The sequence below is a fragment of the Pezoporus flaviventris genome, unplaced genomic scaffold (genome assembly GCF_033815535.1).
Source record: "Pezoporus flaviventris isolate CSIRO_AGI_PZ_B2104156 unplaced genomic scaffold, CSIRO_AGI_Pfla_v1 ptg000040l, whole genome shotgun sequence".
Lineage (NCBI taxonomy): Eukaryota > Metazoa > Chordata > Aves > Psittaciformes > Psittacidae > Pezoporus > Pezoporus flaviventris.
The window spans coordinates 8,933,934-8,961,657 of NW_026892588.1; the positions used below are offsets into that span (position 1 = coordinate 8,933,934).

The window sequence follows — 27,724 nt, forward strand, 5'->3', positions numbered from 1 at the left end:
ACACTGCCTCTTACAATAAGCTGGGGAAAATACACTGGTGACAGCAGCACTCTATGCTAGTCCACTTTGTTATTCTTAAGCTGCCAGTACTGACTGCTGTTGGAGTCAGGCTGCTTGGATATACAAGTCTCTTAGATCCACTTAAGCTGTTCATGTGTTATAAATAAGCTGTAATACTGATAGCTGTTTAGTGTACTCATAATGAGTCACTTGCTGTGATCCTGAAGGTCACGAGTTCCCCAAAGAACCTTGCAGAGATCTTGCTGGTGTTTCCATCCCACCTGGCAAGGGGGACCTGTGTTCAGACTTTATCAGGATGCCTGATGGTGTAAGATGGGCCATCACTAGCATGAGATATAGCTGCTCTGAGGTCAGATATTGGTTTATTTTTTTTTCTTCCCTGCCACAGTAAATCTGTCTCAGTTGGCAGAAAACAAAGATTCCACCATGAAGACAGTCAGAGATATTTCATGTCAGTATTATAAAAGCATCCCCCCACCCTGCTCTTTAGCAAGTCAGATTGACCCTAAGAAACAGTGCACACTTTGTAAAGCAGAGATTTCTCATTGGGAAATGTTTTTTCTAGCTTTTCCACATCAGCTGTGAAAACATATTGCCATCCAAGCTTTGCAAAATTATTCATAGAAAGGCCTAGCAATGAATACTTGGCATACAGTGGTTTGATATATTGAGAGCCAGGCTTAATGTTATGGAATGGAGTGTCCTAGAAGAGCCTTTGCAGAATGGTGCCAAGGGAAGGACAGACTCCCATGAGCCCTGCTGTCTATGTTATGGGACAGTTGTTGGCAGCTGATAACGTGCCAGTTTGTGCTGTGGAGATGGACAGGCTTTTCCCAAATAGCCTGATAGAGATTGATTGAGCCTGAATATACCAGCATTGGTGATAGGAAATAGTAGCTCATTTTCAGAGTGCAAGGAGTCTTTTGGAAAAGGCACCACTCCTTTCTCTTTTCTGTCCCTATGCCCTGCTTAACAGCTAATAGCATCACTGAAAACTTGTGAAGTAGAACTGCTGGTCTTCTTTAAACTGCAAAAGGCAGAAATGGGACTGATGGGGGGGGGGGGGGGGGGGGCAGGTTTGAAATGGCAGGCTGCCAGGAGTGCATCCATCTTATCTGAGGTAATGCCATGAGCAGCCTGAAAACTGTTTCTGACAGGAGAGCATCAAACCAGCCATGCATTGCATAGGGCTGTCTGGAGAGCTTCAGAGGAGCAGGACTAGAAATGGTTTGGGCAGGGTTGGATGGTAAGCACTCTTTGGCCGCCACGTTTCCAAAAGTCTTCCCAGCCATCAGCCCTCTGCATGGAAGCCTGGTGTGGACCCATGGCATCAATGATGCGCTGATCAAATGGGCTATGGGAGTCTGGATGTGTAGGTGTTACATCCTGCTGGGGAGGGAGTGAGGGCTCTTGTGCCACATTTGTTTGCATTGGTGCTGGTCACTTGGCTGTAGTAACATTCCCAATGGGTTTGCCTGACCCGGTAGCTGGAGCCATGACTCCCCTGCTGCCTGGATGGCTGTGGCATTGTGTCCTTGCCATGCAGGATGACTGGGGAGTAGAAAAGGTAAATGCCAAGAGAGGTGAAACTAATACAAAGAAGGGTGACTGCAATGCATGGCTCTGACAAAGGCAGCTGGGTTTGTGGTCCTGGCAGGGAAATACTCCAGCAACTGTCCCCTCCGCTGGTTGCAAGCGTGTCCTGTCTCTGCTGGGACTTGCTGTTTCATGTCCTGGCTTTGATATTTCCTGAGCATGGCTTTATCTTTCTCATTTCTCCATCTTTAGGGTAACCTTGGCACAGATGTCAGCAGCCACCAGAAACCACCAAAACCTTTTGTGCGGTTGAAATGTGCTCTGTCTGTGCTTTGTCTTAAGGACTAAAAGCACTGCTTGTAATTCTGCACCAGGCTTCTCTGATTTTAACCTAGTTTCCACTCTGCTTAGTTCTCTTACCCTCTTTACAAGATTGCTGCACACAGCCAGAAGCTTAGTGGGAGCTCCTAGATGTCTAGCAGTCCTCCAAAGTGCAGCAGTATTCCTGAAACTTTGTGAGAAACAGGTTTGTATTTCTCCAGGGTGGAATGTAAACAAGGGACTGCTAATAAAACAGTGTGTAAGGTCTGATTCAGACATATAAATCCAGGGACCGAGTCTAAAAATAGTGCCTTGCTTTGCATTCCTGAAAGCAGATTCACTGCTTACCTACATCTGCCATGAAGCGCTATGATGGTAACAAACTGGACTTCTTGGGAGCAATATGAAAAGTGCTGAAAACCCATTTTAGTTTTATTATCCTTACAGAATACATATTGACAGTCATGTTAAATATTTAAACACATGGAATGGGCTACATCTCCCTGAGCTAATCTCATGATCATGTTTTTCAATAGCGGAAAGTCTGACATAATGTAACATTCATCAAGATGATATGATTTTAGTTTAAAGTGTTTCTTACCCTTTAATATTGACTAGGAGATTTTAGACTGTAGTGTGGTGCCTTTGAAAGTATGTGGCTAATAGCACAATAGAACTTGCATGCATAGTATTAAATACAGCAATATATTATATTAATATAATTAGCAATATTAAATATATCCCGCAATGAGTTTTAAGAACAAGCTAAATCCATGTGGAGCATGGATATTTAAAGAACACTTAATCTTTGCCTTGCTTTTTACATGCTCCTGCAGGGCTGGGAAAGCTCTCTCTTCATTGCTGATTCATAAAGCATCTGACAAGCCTCCCGTATACATTGACTGCACTAGTAATGAGATTTTCTGTAGGTTTGCCCCTTTATACCTAGTGGAAAATAGACGCATTCATTTAGCTTGTTGGGAAGGCACTCCAGAGGAGCAGAGGATGCGGAGGTGGCTTTATCAGTCCCAGCTTTCCTTTTCATGCGTACCCTATCTGGTGCAAGGTATTAACCCCATCCCTGCACAGACACCAGCATAGGTGATAATGCCTGTAGATAAGATCAGCAGCAGAATCTTCTCAAAGTGTTTTAACATGCCTGAATAACTGCTCACACTGTGGTATGCGTCCTCTGACCAAAGCCCTGAATGGGAAGTGCAAGCTTTCCTCCTGAGCCCAGGTTTGGTGGTTTAGGAGCCAAATGCAGCTATGAGCACTTGTACTGAGAAGTTTGGGCTTCTGTTTCTAAACTCATCCTTGAAAACTGAGCTGTCTGTACCCCTGGTTTTGGTGCTGTAAGAAAGCTAAGCATGAGGCATAAGGCAGGAGTGAGCCATTGCATGCAGGAAGTACAGAAAATGTGTGTTGGAAAGTATCTCAAGCTACAACTGCTGCTGTATCAGCATAGGCTGTAGGAGACTGCATTTCAGTGAACAACTAGAAGGTATGAGGGTGACCCCTCTTGAAAGGAGCTAGGACTCTCCACAGTGTCCAGCATGGTCCATCATGCCAGTGGCATGGGCATGTGTTCAGGTGAGACCTGGCATGAGAAGAGGGAATTTGTCTGAGTGCATCTGCATGTGGCCTAAGTCCTGAATTTCCAGCAAGGCTTTTTCCCAAGCTGATCTGTCAGTGGAAATTGCATTGACCCAGAAGTGATGCCTAGAAAGATGCTCCCTATGATGAAGCACAGGTGTGAACTGTAGCATCCTACAAGTATCTGAAGTATTTACTGCAAGACGTTAGTCATACTGAGAAATCGTCCAGATCAGCTGTAGTGTAGGCTTGCATGGTAGCTCAATCAATGAGACTAGAAAACATGGAAATACTTCATCCATCATGAATTGCACTCTTAGGAATATACCTGGAAGAACTTGGGTCTTGCCTGAGGTTCCTATGCGGAGTTTTCACCAGCTAGATTGCCTTGACAGAAATGCTTGCTGGAAGTACCTTGGGACTCGTGGAAAACCTAATTCAGTGTACTTGGAGGGTCAGTTGTTTGTTGTTTTCATAACACTTGCTTCTCTGGAGTAAACTGCTCCAGTGCCTTACTGTGGTGGTGCCTTACCAAGCGGTTTTTCTGGGAAGCAGATTTTTTGGTGGAACCTTCAGCACTGTACTTTCCAAATCCAGTTAATCTTGGTGGAAGCAGTCTTTTAGCATGGAAGCCAAGCAGACACCCACGGCAGCAGAGGGAAGAGCTATTTTAAAATGCTAGAAATTAAAAAGTGGGGTTTTTTTTCACTTGCATTCCTGGGTCTTGGCCTGAACAAGGAGTGGAGGTGCCAAACTACTGCAAGAGCGTCTGTTGTTGCAGTATGTCTGGCTGAACCAGAAGCAGGAAATTCTTGTGAGAGCCTGTCTCATGAGATTGCCAGCCAGCTCTGAGCCTTACAGGTTGCAAGTGTGAGCTGGAGGGGTGGGAATGTGCTGGAGAGAGAAATTTTTGATGTAAAATATTCATAAGGTAAAATAGTTCAATGGATGTGATAGCAGAGTGTATGTGTGAGGTGTGGGGGTGATTTTCTGCTCTGAACATAAAAGCAAGAAGTGAATACATGAAGCAAATGTGCATCACCCTCCTTCTAGAGGAGGAGTAATAAGGAAGACTCTGTCTGGGTTGAACACTGGTCTGCTGCAATGTGGTGCTCTGCATTTGGGTCTCCCTCTGGTTTGAAGGGGTCCAAATCCAGCCCCCTGGTTCATAACATCCTTCTTAAAAGCTGTAGATCAGGAGTTTTTTCTTGCCCTAGGCTAGACTCTGCTCTAAAACTTTCCATGTTGTCGTGTGCAGAGCTGCCTTGGCTAGAGCAGGGATGCAGGCGCTGCAGTCAGAGCCCTGGTGCTTTAACCCCCCTGTCCAGTAGACTTATTCCACCTTGGCTCCATTTCAAGACTATTTAAAAGTCTGTAACCAGTCTATGCTGCCGTTTTCAGCATTATTGCTCCTGGTGGAGCTGTAACAGTGGGAGACTTTAAAGGAAAAGAACATAATGGAAACTGATTAGAAAAGTGGAGAAAGTCTTGGGGTACAATAAAGCATTGCCTAAGGGGGAGGGGGGAGTGAGGTGAGGCCTTAAAAGGCATATATTCAATCACAGCAGGGCAGGAAATAGCTTTAGGAGCATTTTTTCTTTGGTCCATTCATAATGTGGCTTTTACCTCATTAACTTTCTGTTAACGCTTTCTTCTGAAATCCAGGGTAGCATATTCCCACTGAAGTCAATGTGAAGAGCTATTGAGTGCAGAGCACATGAATCCTCTTGTACAGATTAAACAAGAGAAGCTCCCAGTGTTGCTCTTATCCTAAAGGGATGAGACGCACGTTGAGGATGTGCTGATGATGCGTGCTTTATTTACTCCATTTCCGTTGAGCTACAGTAAGCTTCCCAGAGGTGCCTTTTCTAGAGCCCTTGCACTGATCTTCTGTAATTTGGGTGTGCTAATGACAGTCCCTGTGAAACAGGTTGTGCTCCTGTTAGTGGTTGCATTAACCCTGTTAGATTGTTAGAAGCTCTTGGTTTATGAAGGAATTGCCATAAAAGCTGCATGGCTTAAACTGTGCCTGATTGGTTAAGATCTTAGAGATTTTTCTCCTTCAGTCATTCCCTGCTTACCTAACAAATGAAAATTGTTGTTCTGTAGTGCTAAAATTGCGTTCCAGGTATTTTAAACTGTGCTTCATTATATCCTTTGTAATATAAAGGATATATTTTAAATATACAAGTTAAAATATAAGTATTTTAAACTTGTAAAGGATAAAATTATATCCTTTAAGAAAGACAGCTGGGGTTTTGTCTTGCTGATGAAGCCCAGTTTGAATGACTTTCCTCATCAAGCCCATTTAATTAAAGATTCATTACATTCTGTATAGTGTAATAGTGAAAAGGCAGAAGTGTCCCCTGGGCAGCCAGCTGCCGAAAGGGAGGGATTAACTATGAGAGGGGGTAAGAAGTTGTGGAAGTAAAACGCAGCAAGCAGGATACAGTTTTGATACTAGAGGAAAAGGGGCAGGATAGAGAGAAAAGTGGGGGGAAAAAAGAGGGAAAAGTGTTAGAATAGATTGCATGTGTGTCTGGGGGCTTTGCAGCCTGGAGAAAGGGTAGGTGTGCATCTGTGGGGCTCATTTACCCTGCCTGTGAGTAGGAAGGTAGACCTCTCACTGTCCTCTGCTGCCCTCTAAGAAGGTTTATTGTAGACAGCACAAAAGACAGAGGATGGACTCATGCAGCCTTTTAAAAACTGCTGTGGTTTGCAGTTATACCATCCTCACTAGGGAATTAGGAAGCAGCAACACAGAAGGAGAATGGAAATCCATGAAGTGATGCCTTGAGCTTGGAATGGGAGCACTGGTTTTACCCCAGCTGCTTGGCTTAGTTTTTGTCCCTGTATCACAGCTGTGTTGTATAGGGAAGGAATAGCTTCTCAAGTAGCTGCTCCTTAACAATCACTTCCACAGACACACTGAAAAACCTTTTGTGCCAGTGTCCTTAGTGGTGTTCAGGTCTGCACTGGAGAGATGCTTCATACAACTCTCCTCAAATGGTGCAGCGGTGCCACTGGAATATCCATACATGCCATTAAGTTGTAGATCAAACTTCTGCTTCAAGGTAGGGATGAAGAGCTGTGTATTGGGTTTTATTTGGAGGGGGTAGGGTTGGTTCTGCTTGAAATAAGAGAAGATTTAGTGGCTTATATTTGTATTTGAAAAGAGGACTAATTTGCATGGAGAGGGACATTTCGTGTAAGTCTCATGAGCCCAGAAAACATCCAGGCTACATTTAAAAACCTTGTTTGTACTCCTGAAGTGCCTGTTGATATTGTTTGCTCTGATTGAGAGGAAAAATCTTAAATGAAAAGCTAAGCCGTCTGAACGCCTGGCATGACAGACCAGACTTACTGTTCTGTGAGCAGCCTGCTGAAAACAGCACTAACTGCTTCTGGTCCCAGTTTTCCACATCTGTTCAGGTTTGCTTTTTGCTTAACTGGGTAGGGCTTCCTGTGTTCAGAGGAACAAAACAACCCATGCAGGTTCTTCTCTAACAGGAGTTTAGTGACTCTCACTTGATTCCTTAGTGTTTGGAGGCATTTTGGTTCTCTGCCTGCTGCAGCCACTGGTTGGTGGCTGGGCTTGGCCTCACCAGCTTTGCTCAAGCACAGCTGTGCCACCAGGGAGCTGGGCCCTGGCACTGCCATGCCATGTGCTGGGAACCCAGAGGCAAAGCTCCAAAGAGCACCCATAGCTTCCCTTGTCTGAGTGGCTGGGCAGGGATTTACCACTTTGTGTCTGTCCACAGCAGATCATGACCCACTTGAGCTGCAGAGGTGTGGGAAGGATTCCTTCATTTCTGTAAGAGCACTTGAAAGGTGTTGTTTTGTGTACCACGTGTCTGTTGATGTGAAACTAGGTTTCAGGGAATGGGGAGATGGAGTAACACCTTGGTTCTGTAACGTGGGCCTTCCATGGCTCTGTCAGAGTTCTGTCTCAGTATTTCCACATTTTTGGGAGGTGTACCTGCACATGAAACTGATTAGGTTGACCTGTCTGGTTTTGCAGTTAATCCAGAGGGGTCCCAAAGCACTGTAGTCTGGATGGTTTCCTGCACACCAGGGCTCGGCGTGGCATCACTCCCAGCTCTGCTGAGCCAGAGTGCATCCGAACGCATTCACAAACCTGAATATGACACAGTCTGTTTCTGCTGTCCTGTTACATTAGCAAAATTCCTTAGAAATAATCATGTGAAGGGATGATACAAGTGCTGAGCTCTTGCAATCCGAGTCCAAGTCCCCTTTGCAAGAGAGCTTGATGCACTGGGATTAAAGTGTACAAACCATGATGCAACACATGGAAATAGAAGTGCATTCTGGGTTTGAGTTTGCTTCCTGCTGGTTCCAAGCGAAAGTGTGCACAGGTTCTTCTGGGGCCTTAGCATATTTTGGAGACTGGTGGGTGACAGTGTTGCAGGTAGCCCAACATTACTTTTAATACTGCAAAAGTTGGTATCTGGGGTCTGATTTGCTCTACCACAAGCTCCAATAACTCTGATAGAGGGCAGAGACCATGAGCTTGTCCAAGCATAATTCTTTTTTTCAAGGAAAGCCTACGTACAACATGGAAAACAGTGTGCTGGAAAGCTTAACCCTCCATACATTTTAACTGAGATTTTCTTCATCTTATTTCTAAACAGATGCATGGAGGCTGCTGGTATCCCAGGCACAAGTGCTGTTCCGGGTGCCACCCCCAGTCAGAGGGGGGAGGTGGAAAACTGGGCATCTGAGACTTTTCAGGGCATGACCTGAACTTAGAAGTTTCAGTAAGAGGCAAGGGAAACACAAAAATAGTGTGTTTCTGTTGAAGGCCCTTGGTGTGGTACAGTGAGCCAGGTAAGTGTCATGAGGAGCATCTCTGCCAGCACAGGGTTATATCAGTTCTGCTCTGTCCTGGGCAGACCTTGCAGAGCAGTCTGTTCTGTGAGGTGGGAAATAGCTATTCCAGGAAATACTGAAGATTATGGCAGATGTCCCTTCGCTTTCAGCAGTTTGCTAAGCATCACTATCCCCAGCTGGGTCTCGTACCTATTTATGTGTGTAGATGTGAGTGTATAGATACATAGTGTGTGTAATTACGTGGTTGCTTGTTGATTGAGAATGATGCTACAGGAAACTGTAGTGTCTGCTGAGAGTTAAGTCCATTGTAGGTCTTCCTACTACTTCCTTCCAGAGGTAGGAAGAAGTGTCCTGAATGATGACCCTGGCTCAGTCTCCGAAATAGCATGGTGCTCTTGGTGATCACCTTTCTCTTTCATCCTTCTCCCCGACTCTGTTCCAGGACACAAGATGTCCTATTCCAGGACATATTGTGGACAAAAGAAAAGTAGTTTCCTTTAGAACTGGCTGTTTTTCTTCCTATGGATGTAGGGTTTTTTTTCTTCCCCCTCCTCTACTCTCAAGTTAAATGGGAAAACAAAGTATGCAGTATTTCTGCTGCAGAGTTAAATATTGATGAAGATTAAGATGCATTAAAAGACAAGGAAATCCATAGGACAGGAATAAAAATAAACAAAACCCAGAAAATTAAGAAAAGTTCAAGTGTATGAATAGCTCTTTATCTTCCCACCTTCCTGCATGACTTCCAGTATGCTTCAGCATCTTGATGCAAACATTCCAGTTTGACTGAGCTGGGGACAAGAAAGTGCTGTACAGTAATAGTTGGGGGGGGGGGATGATGATGTTCTGTGCTGTGTTGGTCTTGGACTTCTTTGGAGTATGGGAGTATTTTGATTCCAGATGTTAAACTGTTGTTTTTTTCAGTAGCTTTGTTAAGTTGCCAGAACGTTGGATTTTTTGAAGGATTTTCCGAACCCCAGCTGATTATCACAGCACGCAGGAATCCAAGCTCGGGCTTGGTTTTGCTGTGCTGCAGCAGCTGTAGAAAATCTGTGTGAAGGCACAGGTTTGCAGCACCATCATGGAATGCCCTTATAGGGTAAAACAGGGAGCGAGGGAATTCTGCTCTGCTGCCTCGTACAACACTGGGATTCACGTCAGCCACTGAGTAACATCGAGTTCCCCAAAGCAGAAATACCACCACACATGCTCTGTGGCTGAGCCAGTAGCTGAGCTCCTAAAAGAGCTGCAGCAGAGCAACTTGGGGGTGGAAAAATGACATCACATCTGCCCCCATCCAGGCACAGGATAGCTTGCTTGGAGCAGAGGCGAAATCAGTCCCTGGTGTGCTTTGTTTCTAGATATAACAGCCCTTTTTTTTTTTTTTGCTGGTGGAATGTGATGATGCCGGTAGTACATGGCACAGATCACACACTGCTGCTGGATTGAAGTCTACCACCAGATCCCCCTCCTGCCCAGGGCTCCCTCCCTGGCCAAGGCTCCTGTACCCCAGCTCCCTGCAGCTCTGCTGCTCACATTCTTTCAGCCCTTTGATCTAATCCTTATGGAAATAGATGGAAAAATCTCCGAAGCCCTGTTTTGTCTATTGAGTGTTGTCAATAGGATGCTTCTCTTTATGAAAGCAATAGATGCATGATCGCCTACTTTGAACACCTCCTCTCTTTACCTGCCTAACTTTTGTCTTTGTGCATTTACAGAAACTCAGCTGTGCTATTTTTGCACTTAATGCATCTTCCTAGCACTCACTGTGCCTCCCCTGCTGCTGCCCTTTTTGCTTTGAAGGGTTGTCAGCCCATAAGAGCAGAAACCTGTGACTATCCTAGTATTAAAACAGCATGGAGCTCAATGTGTTCAAATTCCTTTCCCTGACCACAGCCTTCTTTTCAGAGGTAAAGTCTGCCAATTGACTCGGGTGCCCCGCTCTCCCATGCCAAAGCAAGCTACTTATTTAGCCAAGGAAAAGGGCTGCTTGAGGCTGCTGGAGCAAGGCTGCTGCCTGCAACAGGAGTGATTCCCCAGGCTGCTGGTGGCTGGGATGCATCACCGAAATGGTAAATGGATTTAGCATGCTGCAGCTTTTCATTGTCTTGGGTCTGCACCTGGTCTCTAGGGACCATGGTGCTCTTTCCTGGGAGCAATGCGGAGTCAGAGTGCTTGTATGGGGCCTGGATGGAGCACCAAGTGTCACTGAGTTGTACCCAGATAGAGCTGGAGGACAAGACCTACTGAAAAGGTGGTTAGATGTCTATTTTTAAATGGGGTTTCATTCCACTGGGTACCAAGTGAGCAGCAGCTTGAGGCAGTTAAAGTAGAAAGGGCAACAGTGTCAGTTTTCTTCCACTGTGAAAATGGCTGTCTTGGAAGAGATGGTGAAAAATAGTCTAAAATGTGAGATATGAGCAGATGCAATAGATAAATCACTATAATATAGAGTGAGAGCTTTTCAGACCCTCAGAGCTGAAGTTAGTGCTGGAGTTCCAAAGGGATTCTTTACTGTAATCACATTAAGATGAGGCTGGGATGCTAGGGGAAGGCCATCCCTATCTCCTTGGACCAGACCCTGTTACTCATGAAGGGTTTCACTCTGGTGTCCAGTGTACCACAAGAAAAGCTTTGGTCATGATTCGTGGTTGTAGCTGAAAGGGAATGGTTTGTGACTTGTTCTCTGTCACTCAGTGCTCTTGCTGTGTGGGACTGACCCAGTACTGCTTTTCCAGTTTTGTTTATTTTTTCAATAGTATTTCACAAAGGGTTTGCTAGAGTCTGGCTTTGTGCAGGAAGATATCCATATGGAGAGCACAGAGGAAATTCTTCCGAAGCAAAACCTGAAGCTTGGAGTGAAACTGCTCAATAAAGGTGAAAATTTGGCAGCAGAAATACAAGCCATCTTGTGTCTTTTGTGGCAGCCTGGCCCTCAACTGGGCTTTGGAGGGTAATAAAGAGTATAGCAATGTGTTAGGGGGTATATTTGCACTCTCTCATGCTGCTTCCTGCTATTCCCCTCTGACTCACGGATTGTGCAGAGATATCTATTTTAAATGCCACTGGGCCCCACAGCAGTAGGTTGGGATTAAGCCCATCTTTTAATTGATGTGACTCTGGATAGACTCCTCCCATTAATATCCTCCAGACTCTTCCTTCCCCATTTCGGAGCAACGGAAACAGAAGAAGTCATCTCTTATTTATACAAACTGATGGATTTCAGCAGCTTCCCTTGAAAGGTACCATTATCCTAATTAAGTGAAAATAACCACTGAAAAGTCTCGGTTATCATAAAATTGAGATGTTGCAGTTCAATTGTATTTCCAGACTTGGGTGAGCTGCTGGAATGCATGCAGTTTAACTTTCCTCTATGATATAATAGTTTAAAAGAGATCAGGGTACATTTTACCATAGTGTCTAGCAATGTGAGTTTATTCAGACTTTTGGCAGGCAGTTCTGCACACTCTTGCTAAAACTGTGAATCATCCATTGTTGGCTGATTGCACCCTAGTTGCTAAGAGATCTGTCAAGTGCATACTGAGGCTTAATTCTACATTTGCTCTAAGAAGGGCTAAATGTATTAAATTGGAACATGTCACATCCTTCCTAAACAAGTAATTAAGGCACTGCTATGAGCCTGTCTGATGGAGAGAAGAGAAGGAGCTGGGAACAGCTGGAAGATTTAACGTGGGTCGAGGTTGGTCCCTTCTGTCTGGAAGTCTTATTGCATGTTGGGTTTTCACAACCTGATGCATAGTGGAAATAGAAAGGGGAGGGAGACATTAAACAAATAGAATTTGCAAAAGGACTTGTTTTTTGGTGTCCTTATATAAACCTCTTAAAATGATATAATGCCATTTCACAAAGTGTAATTTTTAGTAATGGAAAGACAATATGTCAGTGTTTCCCAAGTTGCCTTGTCCCCTGCCCCCTCCCAAGTGAACTCTGCTGCTCACACTGCTCCTTTCCAGTTATCCCATCGCTCCACGTGCTGCCGTATGTATTGCAGATGCCGTGTGCTTTCAGTCAAGATCATGCCGTTTAATGCTCCTTATTGCTAAGTACACCAGCAGAAGTGGTGAGGAAGCAATGCTGTGAGATATCTTTAACTGCCTTTTCTGTCCTAAATAGCCTCGAGCTTTTCCAGGGAGGCCTTTTACTACCTGCAAACTGAAAATGGATCCATTTGTCAGTAGTAAACGGAGTACGTCATCTGTTTCTGCGAGTGTCCTCCTGCCTGCATAGGGATGTGTGACAGCAATGCAACAGGGTAAAAGTGTAGTCAAGATTTTCAGACTCATCTGCTCCTCAAATTACATCATTTGCACTGGCATTAGCTGCTGTCTGAGAAGTGCCTTAGTTTCTCAGCAGGCTCTGTATCTTCTTCCCCTTTACTGAACAAGGAGAAGTTGTGAAGTTGCAGTTTTTCCATGTTCTCTGATGCCCAGACTAACAATAGGCTGCCAGGTTCAGCCTTTTGCCCTTCGTCTCCCAGACCCGTATTGTCTGCACTGGGGATGGGCTGCTTGCTGTGGAGCTGTGTGTGTCTTCCACTCGGGCTGCAAAAAAGGGAGAGTGTTTAACACAATCCTTGCTAAGTTGTGTAAATGATAAATTTCTTCCTTTCAAAAATAAAACCACTATCCCTGCATCAGCTGTGGCTCCTGGTTTGGATTCAGCTCCTAGGTGCTGTATTTTGTCAGAGTTTGTTACTGAATTTCTATTCCTTGAATAGGTCTTTGCAGACATGACTGTAGGCCTTTATAATCATGTCTTTTGATCAGCAGAACAGATTGAGCTCTGTGAATGCTACTTTGATTGAGGTTTTGGAAATGATGCCTTCCTCTTGGTGGCTCCTCTCCAAGCCCTTCGTGACTGTTGGATGTTCTCCATGTGGTGGATGTGGTGTACTGGAGAGCAGCTGTGGCAGTGTGTGAGCCAGGATGGTGGATCTCTGTCTCTACAGAGTGTTCCCCTGCTTGTCTCTCTTTGGTCAACAGGGTCATGGTTAGAGCCCACATGCAGATGATGCTCTGTGGTGGCTCAGTTTACAAAACTGAACAGATGGCCCATCCTCTGGCTATGGCCTGACGTCCTCATGACAGCTACTCGGCCTTCACGATGCCGTATGGCAGTGTGGGCTGGTCACTTGTCCCTCTAGTGCTGTCCTCCCTGCCTGTGACCTGGTTTGCTTGCAGTTTAATGCTCCTTTGGTTGCTGACCATTGATAGTGTACCTTGTGTGGAACTGGAGAAACTGCATCAATAGGTTTCTGTTTGAAACATACCTATTCAGCAATGATTTACATTCTCATTGCATGAAAACATTTTATTTGCATACCAGCAGCAGTGTCCACTTGTGCACATCTTAACCTGGTGCATCAGTGCTATTGCTGCTATTGACTGGAGTTATCCTTCATCCAAAGCTATATCAATCTAGATGAGACTGACTTTCTGTAAACTCATTCTGATTGCTATGCTTTTATCCTTTAATTTCTTACTACTCCTGTAGTCATTCTGCAGATTTTTGTGGCATGCCCATTAGGCTGTGAAAGACTATGAACACTACTGGATTTCTCCTTAGGTGGAAAGCATCCTGACCTGCTGTTCTAAAAGTGCTGTTTAATAACTGCTGCTTAACGTCCTCCTGTGTTACAGCTGGGATGAAAATTACTCTCCATAATACAAGCTGAATATTTAACTGGCTTTTTCCCCTATGCAGAGCAGAAATATTTATTTAGCACTTTTACCCTTTTGGTGTGAATATTGTAATTTTCACCCTTTTCATGTACTAATGAATTGGCACCTCTGTTGCTATTCCTGGTTTCCCCAAGGTAGGAAAGTAAAGAAAGCCCTCATGAATCTTGATTCTATCCAAAGGTTTTCACTACGTTCTCTTGCTTTTATAAGTCCTCTTTATTTCTGATATATTGCACTCAAACTTACTTGTTATAATTGTTTTGGCTTTTATATCTGATTTAATTTCCCCTCTATACCAGTTAACTTAGCCATTATCTTTGATCCGTAATCTAGTACAGCGTTCTTTCCCACATGTAAGAGTGAGCTTTCTGGGCATGTAATGACATTTTCTTAGAGCTGCTCCTGGGCATCACTTATTTTTAGCGGGCAAATTAGCTGCTTAATGATTTGATTCAGCTATTCCAGCTTTGTGAAAATAAAGCTTTTGAAAATTATTAATCCTGTGTTTGTTATGTAACTGCTTTTACTTATTAGGGGCATCCATTTTGTCTATGAAATCTGTCACTTGTTTGGTGCATTTTAGCTTCACCACTTTATCTGTAACTGAAGGAGCATGGAGTGTTATCTGTATTCTGAACAAGTCGTTATGCCTTTATAAATTAACATCTGCTAACCATGCATTAGGTTTTTCAGGAGCATCATCTTTCTGATCATTGTAGCAAGTGGTTTCTGAAGAAGCAGCTGTATTTCTTCCTTTAGAAACAAGTGAGCACTGAAAAGACTTGGTGTATTCCAGCGCATTGGAGATTTGCTTCCTACCTCGCCCTCTTTTCAGTGGAAGATGAATGTGGCACAGGCCAAACAAAATATAATATTCCTTCTGCTCTGACCTTGCCGGCTGTATTTGTTTCTGCAGAGTCGCTTCAATGTTGTGTAATTAAAGTTATAACTTTCTTTTGCCAGCCAGAACAGGTAGAAGAACAGGCTTTCTATCTTTCCCCTTGAGCGCTTACCACTTGTAGGGCATCAAAAGCATTCAGCAGTATTTAGCGTTGTTCTTAAAACTTGTCTCTAACATCTACAAAGAATATAGCAGTCATTATTTTCCCAGACTTCCACTTTGTTGCTTGACCACAGATCTGTAAGCATGTGCAATGTGAAGTTACACCAGATAGCAGATGATCCTTCCTACTGAAGAACCTAAAAACCTTGCTGTTTTTTAATCTAATATAACTAAAAAAATATATGCTTGTCTCTGGTGTTCCTAAGTGATTCTGAGGAATGAGTGAGGAACTCTTGAGCATCTTCCATACATGAGATGCATAACTTTAAGGGTATCCTTTTTTCCAGGATGCTTGCCGGAGATGCACTAATGGCTCAATGCCAGTCAAAGGTGGTTGTTCCATAGACTAGGTGCTCACAGCAATTTCCCTCATGCTTGCCACATGGTGCAGGTATTATTTTACTCCTCCCAGGCTGGATGACATGGCACATCCACAGCTGAGCCCTCTCCATAGGGCTGGAACTTGCTTGGCTGGGGCTGTGGTACTTGAGGGGGCTCAGCCACCCTATGCAGCAGTGACACCTTCTCCAGTGGGGCAGGAGCCCCCAGCTGCCAAAACCAAAAACAGCAGCCAAGGAAATACCACAGTCCAGCTTGTCAGTAGTAGGAATGCATTAAGTGATTTTTAATTAACATTCACGATTGACTGCTGCTGTAGCCTCAAGCTCACCTTTTGTTTGCAGTAGGTCCTGCAGGTGCTCACAGGCTCTTGCATCACCTTTGTCTGGGAGTGCTGCAGCTATAAGCTGTGTCAGGCTACTTCCACACCTCTGATATGTTGATAGCACCTGGTGAGGTAATAGTTTCCATTTAGTTACAATTTAGTATATTTCCATATTTCACGTTATTTCTGTATGGCAGTGAAGTTCTGTAGTACGGTGTGGAGAAAGGAAAAGACATTAGGTTGACTATAAAGTAATACCGGAGTCTGCTGTATTATCAACTCTTGGCTGTTATTCCAACAGACATGCTCTCTATTCCCACATGAGTCTGGAAGTGGGCTGTTGTTTTGCAAGGCAACTGTTGCCTTGCATCTGTCAGTCATGCCACTGCTGCTCACTCTGTGCAGTGGTGAGTTTGGGCCAGGCAGGTATCGCTCCAAACATGAGACATGTTGGGAGGGTCGTGATATCACTGCGTCCCCCAAAGCAGTGCCTCATGTACACCAGGGCAGGGCTCAGATGCTCTGATTCATAACCCCTTGGGAGCTTCGCTGCTGCTCTGTGAAGAGCACTGTCTTGGATGCAGTGAAACATGGGCATGTGCTTGCTGCCTCAGATTCAGAAGGCCTAATTGGAATTAAGAAATGTAGGGTATCAAATTAAATTAGCCCAGCCCTGTGTAGCTGGGAAGAGTTCTTACTGGATTTACTGCCCCTTCAGAGTAGCTCTTATTAAATAATACCTTAAGTGAAACTCTAATTTCTAAGTTATGTTTAAAAGCCTGCAGAGAGATATTTCCTTCCCATGTAACTGAAGATACTGAAGCAGAACACCTTGCTAAAGGTGCCAGTTGGATTAGGAGTCTGACATCTAGAGTCTTTCTACCAGAAGAGCTTTAGTTAAATGGAATCTTTGAACAGTTACTCTTTGCTTAGCTGTTATTTTGCAATCCTTCATTTTCCCCCTATCACTGTGTGTTACAAGTTTCCTTTTGTTTAAATCCACTGGTATCTTACGCATGTACAAGTGAAAGATACTTATTCAACAGCAAAATGCAGAGTAACTAAGTTGCAAACATGTCAAAGAAATTCATTTCTTTTGAAAACATAACAGCACACCCCCCATTTGACTCAATTCCTAGCTGAGCACAGTATGTAGCGCTATTGAAAGAATATGGTCTCAGGATATGTAAACGTGTGTAACAGCTTGTTAGGCAGGGAAAAGAGCAAAACAACCAACCACCTTGCATCTCTTAGTGCTCTTAAAATGCTTTTCTTCCAGGCATGCTGACATTTGTGTTTTTGCATTTATTGTGTAAAATATAAAGGGACGTTTGGATGGAGAGGATTCTCGTGTTGGTTGGGTCTGGATTTCATCTTCTGCCACCTGCCTAGAACAGGCTTAGGCCGTGTGTTCAGGTTTATCCTTCCTAATTCCGACCTGCAACTAAACGCTCTCCTGGCAAATGTGTGTGAAGTTGTGTTAATGATGCTTGCGGGTGACCAAAGCAACAGCATCCTCTGAGATATGAAACCATCATGACTTGAACTTAGAATAAGCACCTAAGCAATTCCTGGTGTAAAAAAAAAAAAAAAATATTTTAATACAGGTTTTGGTTTTAAAGTAGATGAGTTCTCATCCATCAAGTATTAAAAGGGTGTGTGTTGCTGTGCTGCATCTTTGTAAAAGGTTTTAAATTCTATATCCTTGCACCTATGTTGCAGAAACGGTTTGGAGGAGTGTGTAAATGTCAATGCACTGAAACCTGTGTAGTCTTCAAGGTAATTAAATGCCTTGAAGCATTGAGGGAGGCCTTAAAGGAGTTCCTCACTTTATTAATATTTGTTGCACAGATTTGTTTGTGTATAAGAGTTTGGATGTGTGCTGGTTTTGTCTGGGTGAAACATCACCCTGTGAAGGGCAGGTGGCTGTTACCTTTCTCCAAGCATTTAGGTGTCTGTCATAAACAAATTCACAATTTTTCAGGACTTTTGGTGGTGCATTCAAGGTTGGAGCTTGGTCACAAGGTGGATGAGTGCCTCTCACAGCACTTCTGGTGACAGGGGTTTGGGGTCGCTTTGGGGGGGAGGTGTTTGTGCTTCCACATCAGGGCTGAGAGCATGGTTCTGTATCTGCTGGGTCATTGTCCCCTTTTGGTCAGTAGTATTCATTGTTGTCACCTAGGAGGCTTTTGTCATCTTGCATTCAAGGAGCAATAGCCAGAGATGGAAAATGGCTTATGCTTACTGCATGATTTTCTTTAAAGTTGAAGAATTTATTAGAACCTATCAATACAGTATTAGATAGCTAAAGGCTATTTTCAGGTTCAAATGCATCCACCTAGCAGTGTGATGGCCAGTTTAATCAAATAGGTGACTCCCAGTTTGCTTATTTGTATCTAGGTGTATTTTTAGCTACTTAAAACTGTTGGTGTGTCTTCAAGGATTTAATCCCATGTTGTGTATATCAGCAAACTTCTGTAATCCTACTGGGATTTCTTACCCGGCAGTGGGGAAGCTTACTGGAACTAGTTGGGAGATGGAAAATGGTCAGAATTTGCATTTTCTGCCATCATTATTGTTGTATGTGTCTAGATGCTTCAGGGCACTCTCACAGGATGTGTTAGCATAGCTAGAATAAGACAGGTCAACTTCTCTGAGAGCATGAATGAAACCTATTATTAGAGGGGGGAAAAATGCTGGGTTAGTATAACCTCTGCCCGTGGGGCCCTTATTATAAAATAACACAGTAGCAACCGGATGTTCCTCAGTGAAAGGCCAGTTATTGAGAGAATTCAATGTGAAGGAAAATATTCTTTGCTGCCTGTAATGATGGTCATTGCTCCTTGAACTGATCTGGATCCAGGCAGCTCTGGGCAGGTGCCCACTGGACCAATTCCTTCTCCTTCATCCTTGGTATGTGGCAAGGGGGGGCCTCGTGATGACCTCTGGATCTTGTCTGTAGCTCCTCAGCAGACAGACTAGATGGATCAGATCTTTCTGATGATGACTCTTGGCCATTTGGACAGGTTGGTTCCCACACACCTTGGGGAGGTGATGGGAAGAGTTCAGAGCTAGGTGATGATGATGGTTCCCTGCTGGGATGGAGCTGGGTGGGAGATGGTTTTCAGCAGTATTGGGTTAGTTTAATATAAGATTAAAGCTTTCAAACCCCTTTCAAAAAGGAGACTGATGTGCTTTTCAGTATTAGAAATTACAAAATGTGGAGTCCTATTGGCACAATGACATGCGCACACAGCAAGATCAGAAGGCAGCAGCAGGCATACCAGCAGCTTGATGATTAACTGAGAGGAACTGAACAAAATCCATTTTAATACAAAACAAATGCTCTTGAAGGTTTTTTCCAGAAGGCTTTTTTATATATATATTTATTTTGGTTGATAAAACTAAGATTTGGTGGAGGGAGGAGGAAACAAGTTGCTGAACTGCAAACTCAAGTGAAAATTCAGACCAGATCAAGCTTGACTGGGTGCTAGGGAAGCAGAGAGTGCTCATGCGATTTACCACCATATTCAAATTCTAAACGTTTTATTCAAGAAGTCACAAAACTCCAAATATCCTGGTAGAGGTATAATTATTTTTCACTTCTTTAGCATAGATTTCCCCTGGAAAAGAGTCCCCTACCTTAAAGTAAGCAGAGTATTATCCTTGCCAAAGATCTTTCAGCCTGTTTAGAATAGGGCATTTAGATTACCGGGGACAAAGTGAGTATCTTGAATGCTCTGTGTCAAGGCACGAACAAACGGCACAGAAACAGTAGTACAGTACAGAGTGAAACCTGACAACTTGGTGTTAAAGGAAAGGAATGCTACTGTATGGTTTGATTGTGATCAACTTATCTTCAAGTGGGTTTATTAGCAATTTAATGGAATATTGGTTATTCAAGAGCCATAATAGCCCTGGTTGAAATGTCCCTTCTGCGCGGTTTTCCCATACCCTGTGGAATGAGCAGAATGTGACAGTCGAGCTTTCAGCAGGCTTCATGAATTTTAAATACTTTTCAGCTGTGAAATGGGGCACATGGCGTGTGGTCAAGGGTGGACAAGGAGCTGGCAGCCGCTGGGGGTATTATGGGATATTGAGTGTCTGGGAGATAATGAATGCTTGGCTTATCCAGGTGCATTCTTGGCCTGCTGTGCATGTCCAGGCAGAATGGAATATATTTCTCTGTCCAACACTTAACAATTGATCATTTTGTAATTGTAAGCAGAAAGTATTTAGAACATTACTTTCTCAGCATGCCTGCGTACGGCTTGAATTTCATGTCATCGTCTTTATCCGGCAAAATCTCCACTGTTCTTCTGTAACGACACATTCATGCCGCTTAAACTTTTCCACTAACCTGATTTTATGCTTAGTGGATCTTAGTGAGCCTTGTTTTCTACTTTCAATCTCCATCTTTTTAAGCATCCCTTTTTCTTCTGTGATGTTTTTTTATACCCAATTGAAATGATTTCCACTTGCTGTGGGTTGAAATTTCACCCCAACTTTTTGCAGCAAGTGAGCAGGTTGCTGGCTTCTGTTTTGTGGGAAACAGCATCCCTGTATTTTAAAGCCTAAGTGGTGGAAGAGAATAAGGGGAAACCCAGGCACGGTTTACTGCTGGTGAACCATGTAAAGCTGTTCTCATGTGCTTTGGTTCTGTCTAGCTATTAGAACACAATATGCTCCAAGGACATTCAGATTAATTGTGACTATTTTTTAATATTTTTCTTTTAACTGCATGTACCTGGAAGAGGAGATGACCTCCTGAGACCTGCCAGGCTCCTGCATGGCAGAAAAGCTTTCCTGGGACAAGCTCTGAACACCACATGCCACTTTCTGCTCCTTCTCTGTGTGCCAGTCCCTCTCTGTGCTGCCTGTGGTCAGCTCTTCCTATGCTTCCCCTTTCCCAGTTAATCTCTATGTTGCTGTCCAGGCCATGATCTTAGATCATTCTCGGGGCAGTGGACATTCAGCATTAAGTACATCAGCTCTAGTCACACACATTGCAACTGTTTCAGTAGTAGGGCAATAAGTGGATTTGGATCCATAACTACCAGTGTGTGGGCAATAACAAGTGGGGTAATTATCCATGTGTCTCTTTCTGAACACCACGGTTCATAAACTACCCAAACTTTGCCAAAAGCAGTGCCTGCTTGGTGCAAGGTTTGCCTAAGGAAGAAACTGTCTCAGAGCTGCAACCTGAAAGTGTAGGCATAGGATCTGTGTATCAGGACCAATTAACAAGTTATCTTCACCTTGAAAATATGGCTTGGGAGTACCTCAGTGTTGCTTCCCAGCCCTCCTTGTGGACTCCTTTAATGAAAAACAGTTGAGAATGAGCTATGCTGCATGCACACTGGATGGCACATCTGCCTGAGCAGATTGGAAGGAGCACCATATCTGCCAGTGGAGTGTGGTGCTGGCTGTGTGCTGATACTCTGACACAGCCACCGAAGCACTACAAGTCTGATTGATGCTACAGAGCAACTGCCCCACCAGTTGGCTGAGGACCTGGCCTTGGAGGTCTCTGTTGGCAGAGAGTGGCAAGGTGGGATCAACTGAAAGTCCCAGAAAGGGTTCTCTGTATGTTCTAAGTTTTCCACGTTGTGATGCACAGCTTAGTCTGAAGTCATCAGATCACTCTGAACTGAGCAGTATGGATGAAATCTGGATGCCCTTGGAGCAGCATGTCCACCCATATCCAGGAACACAAAACTTGAGCAGCTGGCCATTCTCTTCAGGCCCAGGCTGCTGCCACTCTTCACCTTCTCTCTCCTTCCTGGAAGAGGTGGTGGGATGAACACAAAGGCCCTGTGTGGCTGTAAAGGGGGATCTATTGCCAAAGCAAACTATGGTCTGTCAGCTGCAGGGGTGGGAATGCAGGAACGGGATGTCCTTACCAGGCTGTGCTGGTGGCTATTTGTGGGACAGAGCTGACCTTACTTGTCTTGCACTTAACACACTCCTACAGTGTGATCTGCTTTGAACAGCAGTGCTGGAGCATCTTGTTCTTCCACCATTTTCCTGCTGACCTCTTTAAAACCAGGGCCCTTTCTGGTATCAACACTGGGAGCCAGAGTTGAAAACTCTGCCATAACCCACATCCCACAAGTTTCTGAGATCAATATACACTAGGGTCTGTATCTGACCTACTTAAAGCAAGAAAATAACTAGTGGTTTTTCTTCTCAAATCTGTTACAGTGCTGCTTTATTTTCATTGAAGCCTCTGCAAGCCCAGAAGGGCAGTGCTTGTCATCAAGAGGAGACAGATTTTTCTCATCCTCAAATGGAGCATATTCAGACAAGAACCTGGATCATGACCAACACTGATATCTGGTTTTGCAAAACTGAAAGTCTACCCTTTACTGGCTCCAGATTGGTCCATCTCTATTTATAGCCTTTACTCAGAGCCTTGCTGAAAAATGCATTATATACTGACAGTGGCACTTTGTGAACTTGGAGCTAATGGCTCCAGAAATAGTCACATCAGAGATATCATAGTCTTAACTTCTGCATATATTAAGTCTGCCCACTCCTGGCACCTCAGGGGAAAAGCTGCCCTGCTTTTGGCAGGGGTGAGCCTGTGATTCATAAAAATCATTTTCTTGTTTCCTTGTTTCCACTGTCTTTCGAAAAGGTAATTTCATTCTTACTGTCAATAACATAAATCCTATAACACGGTTAGTACACAGAAGACCAGTAAATAATTTAGGATGAAGCCTCAGTTTAGAGTGCATCAAATACTAATATGGAGAAGGAAAAACTCCCGCACATCAGTTACAGTAATTGGTGGAAGGCACCAGTCCGGAGGGTAATGAGCTCCATTTTTAAAGCATGAGGAAATTAGATTCTTATAAATGTCAAATGTAGTTATTGTCCTCTTTCCTTGAAACAGAGCTGAGCTGGCTGGAGCCCATTGTCTCTCCATCAGCTTTGCTATGGATTAGACACATCCCGTCTCACACCAGGAATGTGCTTATTAGAAAAAAATATCAGTACACAAAGCATACAAGCTTTAACACTCAACCGCTGTACTAATGGGTACATGTACAATAAAACCCAATATCGTGTTACAAACCTTAAGCTGACCTGAGATAATAGGATACAGAGATCTTAAAAGGATACTGATGAGTGTTTTCTTTGTGTGCTACAATGGTGACTACCTGGGATTTTAGTTTTCAAATAAAGGAGATAAAGCAAGGGAAGGTGACTTTTCCTCTTGGCTGCTTATGAAAAAAAGCAAGCAGTAAGTCTTCTTCGTAGTGAATATGCTTGTGATCAGGTCATGTCCAAATGCTTTGTCTGTTTTACTGGTGTCTCCTGGGTAACTGTGGCTTCGTAGAGGCTTTTTCTCCATCTATGTTTTTTCATTTCTGTCTTGGGGAAGAAAAAAAGGAAAGAGGTGGTTATTTGTTCATACATCAAAGCTTGTGCTGTGAATTGGTCTTTCTTTCATTATAGAATTTCATCAGAATATCCTTAAGAAAAAGAGATTGTTTGGGAGAATCATGTGAGGAGGGGAAAGGGCTTTACAAAAATCAAATGCTGCATCCTTATTTTTAACTTCTTGCTTGAGAATAACAATCACTTCTCCCTCCTTGGCTAAAGATTCTATCTTGTTTTCCCTCTGGGGTAGGAGCTCTGTTGGAAAATGGCACAGTCCTTCTGATGTGAGATGGCTTAAGGAGAGAGCCAAGCTCTCTGTTTCCTTTTGCAATGATAAGATATAGGCTCAAGCTATTTGTGTGGACTTTACCATATACTAACCCAAACTCTGAATGACATAGTACACTGTTTCCAAGGTGATCACCTGTCAGACATGTATTGTGGATGTGCTATGTTGGAAACCCTGCTCAGGACTGCTGCAGGATGGCTTTAAAGATGATGTGGTGGAGGCAATGCAAGACTGCTATCCCCATGCAGGAAACTCTGCTATATGCAAAAGCAGATGGACTTCTCATTTCTGGTTTTGTTGAATCATGAATTTACAAGTTTGTTTTTTTTTCTAGTTGCCTTTTAATAGCATCAAGTCTTCCCTCTGCTCATCTCCATTTCAGTTTGTGGTCCATTTTTCATTTCTGCTTCTACTGAATAAAGTTCCTGATGTTACCTACAGAAACCAAACAGTAACTTAGGACTTCTATTTTACACAAGCAGAGGATATTGGAAGATATTCCTGGCATATGTCACTAGATGTGTAAACAGCACTTTCCAATTAAAACTCTAGGAATTTCTACTGGCTGCTTAAAACCCCTGCAAAACATTGAACTGTAGACTTGAATCCATTAACACCCATCACGGGGAAAAAAAGATGCAGCTATTTATATGGCAGTAATTTTATTTACTTAAATTTGGTTTCATAAGCTAAAATGAGCTCAACTGTTGGGGGAAAACATCTTGAGCATCTTATAAATATCTTCAAAGCCTGTAACAATCACAAAGCAAATTAAACTAGTTTTCTGTGGACAACTTTTAGTTCTGATAACTTTCCTTAATGTCTGTGCTACAGCTGCATCAAGCCCTCTAAATTAAATAAAGAAACAATTTGAGGCATCTCTGCCATAGCATGGTGGTTAAATGGTACTCAGCAGCTGGTGATTAAAACATCCATATGACTTGAATCACAAATCCAAAGTCAGCATTTACCTTCCACTATTCTCATTAGTTAGGCACTTTGCTTAATTGGTACTCTAGTGCAAGTGTTATTAATTGGCCATTCTGGCCTGGGGATGTGAAGTGCTGCTGCTTCCCTGCCTGTGTCTCCTGGGAAGCTCTGTGGCACCTTTCCTGGCTGTGTCAGAGTTGCTTCTCCAACAGTGCAAGCATTTTGCGTGGTTGCAATGCTCAGGTAAAAAGTCGGTTTTCCACCTGCTAGAGGGATCCTGCACCCAGCTTGGTGACTGGTGCTTGTTTGCTGTGGTCATGGGTAGATCTACCTTTGGGCTTTTGTACCCCCAACCTCTCACACATAGCCAAGATGCTGCTTTTCTCTTCACAGTAATATGCTGCCTTCTGACCATTAAGTTTATTAGGCCATTAACAGACACAGATTTTCTAGCCAGAGTGTCTATCTTGCTTGTAGTGCTTGTTGCACAGCTCCTGGGCCCATTAGGTCTGTAAAGAGCTTTGCGGCATGAGGTACTTCCATGTCTTCCCTGCAGGCTTCCTGGGTTTTACCCCTCTTTACTCTCTCAGATGTTCTTCTGTGGTCCAGAGAAGCTTTTGCTTTTGGCTCTCCCACAGAAAGCAAGAGGGGTACTCCTCTGTAGCATCCGCAGCAATATTGTTGCTCCTGGCTGGTGTGAACATGGTATGGGGGAGGAAGACAGAAGCAGCATGGGGAGTGGGTGCTCAGCAAGGGCAGCCACTGGCTTGGCTTCCTCTTCAAGCCCAAACCAATTCTGCTGGCAGCATCTGATCAGCAGCACGTCTCCTGAAAGGGCTTTCTCTTCTTGGTGTTTTGGTTTTGGAACCTGCTGGAGGAGGGTGAATTAACTGGAGATAGGTGACCACACAAGAGGCTGGGTGTTACTGTTTTCTCCTGTGGTTTGGCCTTCTGCCTTAAATATAATCATCAGATGAGTTATTTATTTATTCATTCATTCCAACTGTTTGTGGCTGGTGTACTCCTGTATCGGGGTGTCCCAGTCATGAGTTTGCTTGCATGCTTCGTGTCAGCACAAAACAGCAAGTCTTTGTGTTCTTGGATTCGGAACCTTATATAAAGCCTCAATGCTATTTCTCAGTATTAAGAAATTGTTTTCTTCTTTGGGGTCTTATGGCTCTTAAACACGTAGCACCTGGACAGTGAAAACCACTGGGCTTCACAGGCAAGAGAAAGCTTTGTGCTATCAGTACATGGATGTTATAAAACGTTGCTGTATTTGTACAACAGTCAGTTCTCCAATATTAATTCAGCTGTTTCCTATTTATTTTTAAAATTCTACACGGGTCTAGTCTTCCCTATAAGCCTAATTTGAAAGAACACTGGAGAAGGAGCAACAAGATTAAGAAAGATGAAGCATTACTATTGAGCCTGGAGACTCCTGAGTGCCAGGTTTCAGCCTGAAGTAATTTTAGCATCAAGTGAAAGATGAGCAAGAAGAAGTATTAATAATTGTAAAGGGCATGTTCAGGCTTGCTCCAGTCTGTGTGCCAAAGCCTTAGATGGGATTTTGCATGGGGAGGATGAGTCCTTTGGTCCCGGGAAGCTCCTGGATACAGTTCTGCATTGCAGCATTAACCCATCAGTGTTCTCCAGGTTGCACAAAGACCTGCCTTTGTCCCATTCAACTTTAAACTGAGGCACCTACTTTGACAGTGTGTCCGAGTCCAAGGCTTTTTCTGTAAAGTAGCTGGAGAACAAGGATGTGATAGAGAGAAAGAACCTCCAGAGAGCAGATCAGATGAGCTACCTGGTACTCCATCCCGTCCAGACCACGAAGGTCTCTGGAAAGTTGGGAAACTGCAATGGGCAGGGACACAAAGGACCCTGCCATCCATCTTGTTAACTTAAAGGACTTTAATTCTTATTAATGATATGTATTTCTGGTATTGTTTTTAAGTTTTTCAATGTTACAATATGTCTAAACTTTCTTTTAAACAGGTTGAATCCATGAAGAGAGCACTAGAAAGTCTCAACCTCAATATAGTAGAGATGGTGGATGAAAATGCTACCTTGGATGGTGGAGATGTCTTATTTACAGGTATAGCGGTAGTGACTTTGCTGCTTACCTATTCCAACTGCCTTGAAGACATATGTTCTCTGTTGTCTGCATTGTAAAATGTCATTTGTGTGGTTTATTAAATCAGTTGTTTACTACATGTCATGAAGGCAGCAGAGATGAATTTTCAATGAAACCCTCAATGTCCTACCTAATGCCTGACTAAATGAAGTAGCAGTACACGCAGTACAAAGAGCAGCACTGCGCATACAAATTTTACTTTAGCTTGTAAAGTACCGATAAGAAAAATGCTTTCGGTAGTCAACTGGCTGCAGTTGCTTCATATTCCCTTATTACAAGCAGCCAAGTTCACCAGGCTCAATTTCAGGGCTTGTAGAAGCTTGGTGCAGACAATTGTCATTAGGTAAAGGAATCAAATGTGAAAAATGCATTTTCAGTTTCTGGAGAAAGTGGTGGAGTTGCCTGCCAGATGTCATTTGCTAGATGACTTATATGCATGGTTGCCTTCAAAGATGAAGATACTGCCTGTGTTTTTTGTGTCATTAAACCCATTAGGCATTTTCTCACATCGGCTGCACACACGCTTGCTCCCCACCTGTGCTGGATGAGCCTGTCCATTTTGATCAGCATCACAGTAGACTAGCTGCTTGTCTTAGTTAACCAAGGGGAAAGAAGGGCCTCAAAAGAGGCAGACCAGGAAGGGAGGCCTTTCTAAAAGGGTGCATATCCAGCACTGATTTTCTTTGGAGCTGGAGGATACTGGTGGCTGCAGAGCTGCCTTTGAGACCAGAGGAAATCTCAGAGGGAGAGAGAAATGGTCAATCAGTGCTTTACTAATCCATCCCAGCTGTTCTCTTTCCTGACTCAATGACTGTTGCAGAGCTTTAGAGGAGGAAGCTATTTATGCTTCTGGTGAAATATGTCTTCTGGAAAAAGATAATTGCTTTAAATTATCAGCTCAGAATTGCAGGTTGCATTCTTCTGTGCTGAATTTTCAGTTTTGCTACTCAACTTGAGAAGGGAAAGATGGAAAATGACAATCCATGAAAGATTGCTTCAGAATGTCTGTAAAGCTGGACTGTTTTTAAAATGTGTGTGCTCTGATGCAGGGGCTCGTGTGATTTTTTTTTTTTTTTTTTTGGGGGGGTGGCTTTAAAAAAATGTTTTAATTGTTTTACCCTTCATTTTTTCATTCCAGGTAGAGAATTTTTTGTGGGTCTTTCCAGGCGAACAAATCAACGTGGTGCAGAAATTCTGGCTGACACATTTAAGGTTTGTAGAT

At 43.5% G+C, this 27,724-nt stretch overlaps 1 protein-coding gene across 1 annotated transcript in view; it reads left to right on the forward strand.

Annotated features, from left to right (window-relative positions):
• The window catches only part of DDAH1 (dimethylarginine dimethylaminohydrolase 1), a 51,718-nt gene that overhangs the window by 9,478 nt on the left and 14,516 nt on the right, over positions 1 to 27,724 (forward strand). Inside the window, exons 2-3 of the mRNA XM_061465201.1 lie at positions 26,364 to 26,463; positions 27,641 to 27,714. Of these exons, the coding sequence (XP_061321185.1) occupies positions 26,364 to 26,463; positions 27,641 to 27,714 (174 nt within the window). The remainder of the gene's footprint in view (positions 1 to 26,363; positions 26,464 to 27,640; positions 27,715 to 27,724) is intronic.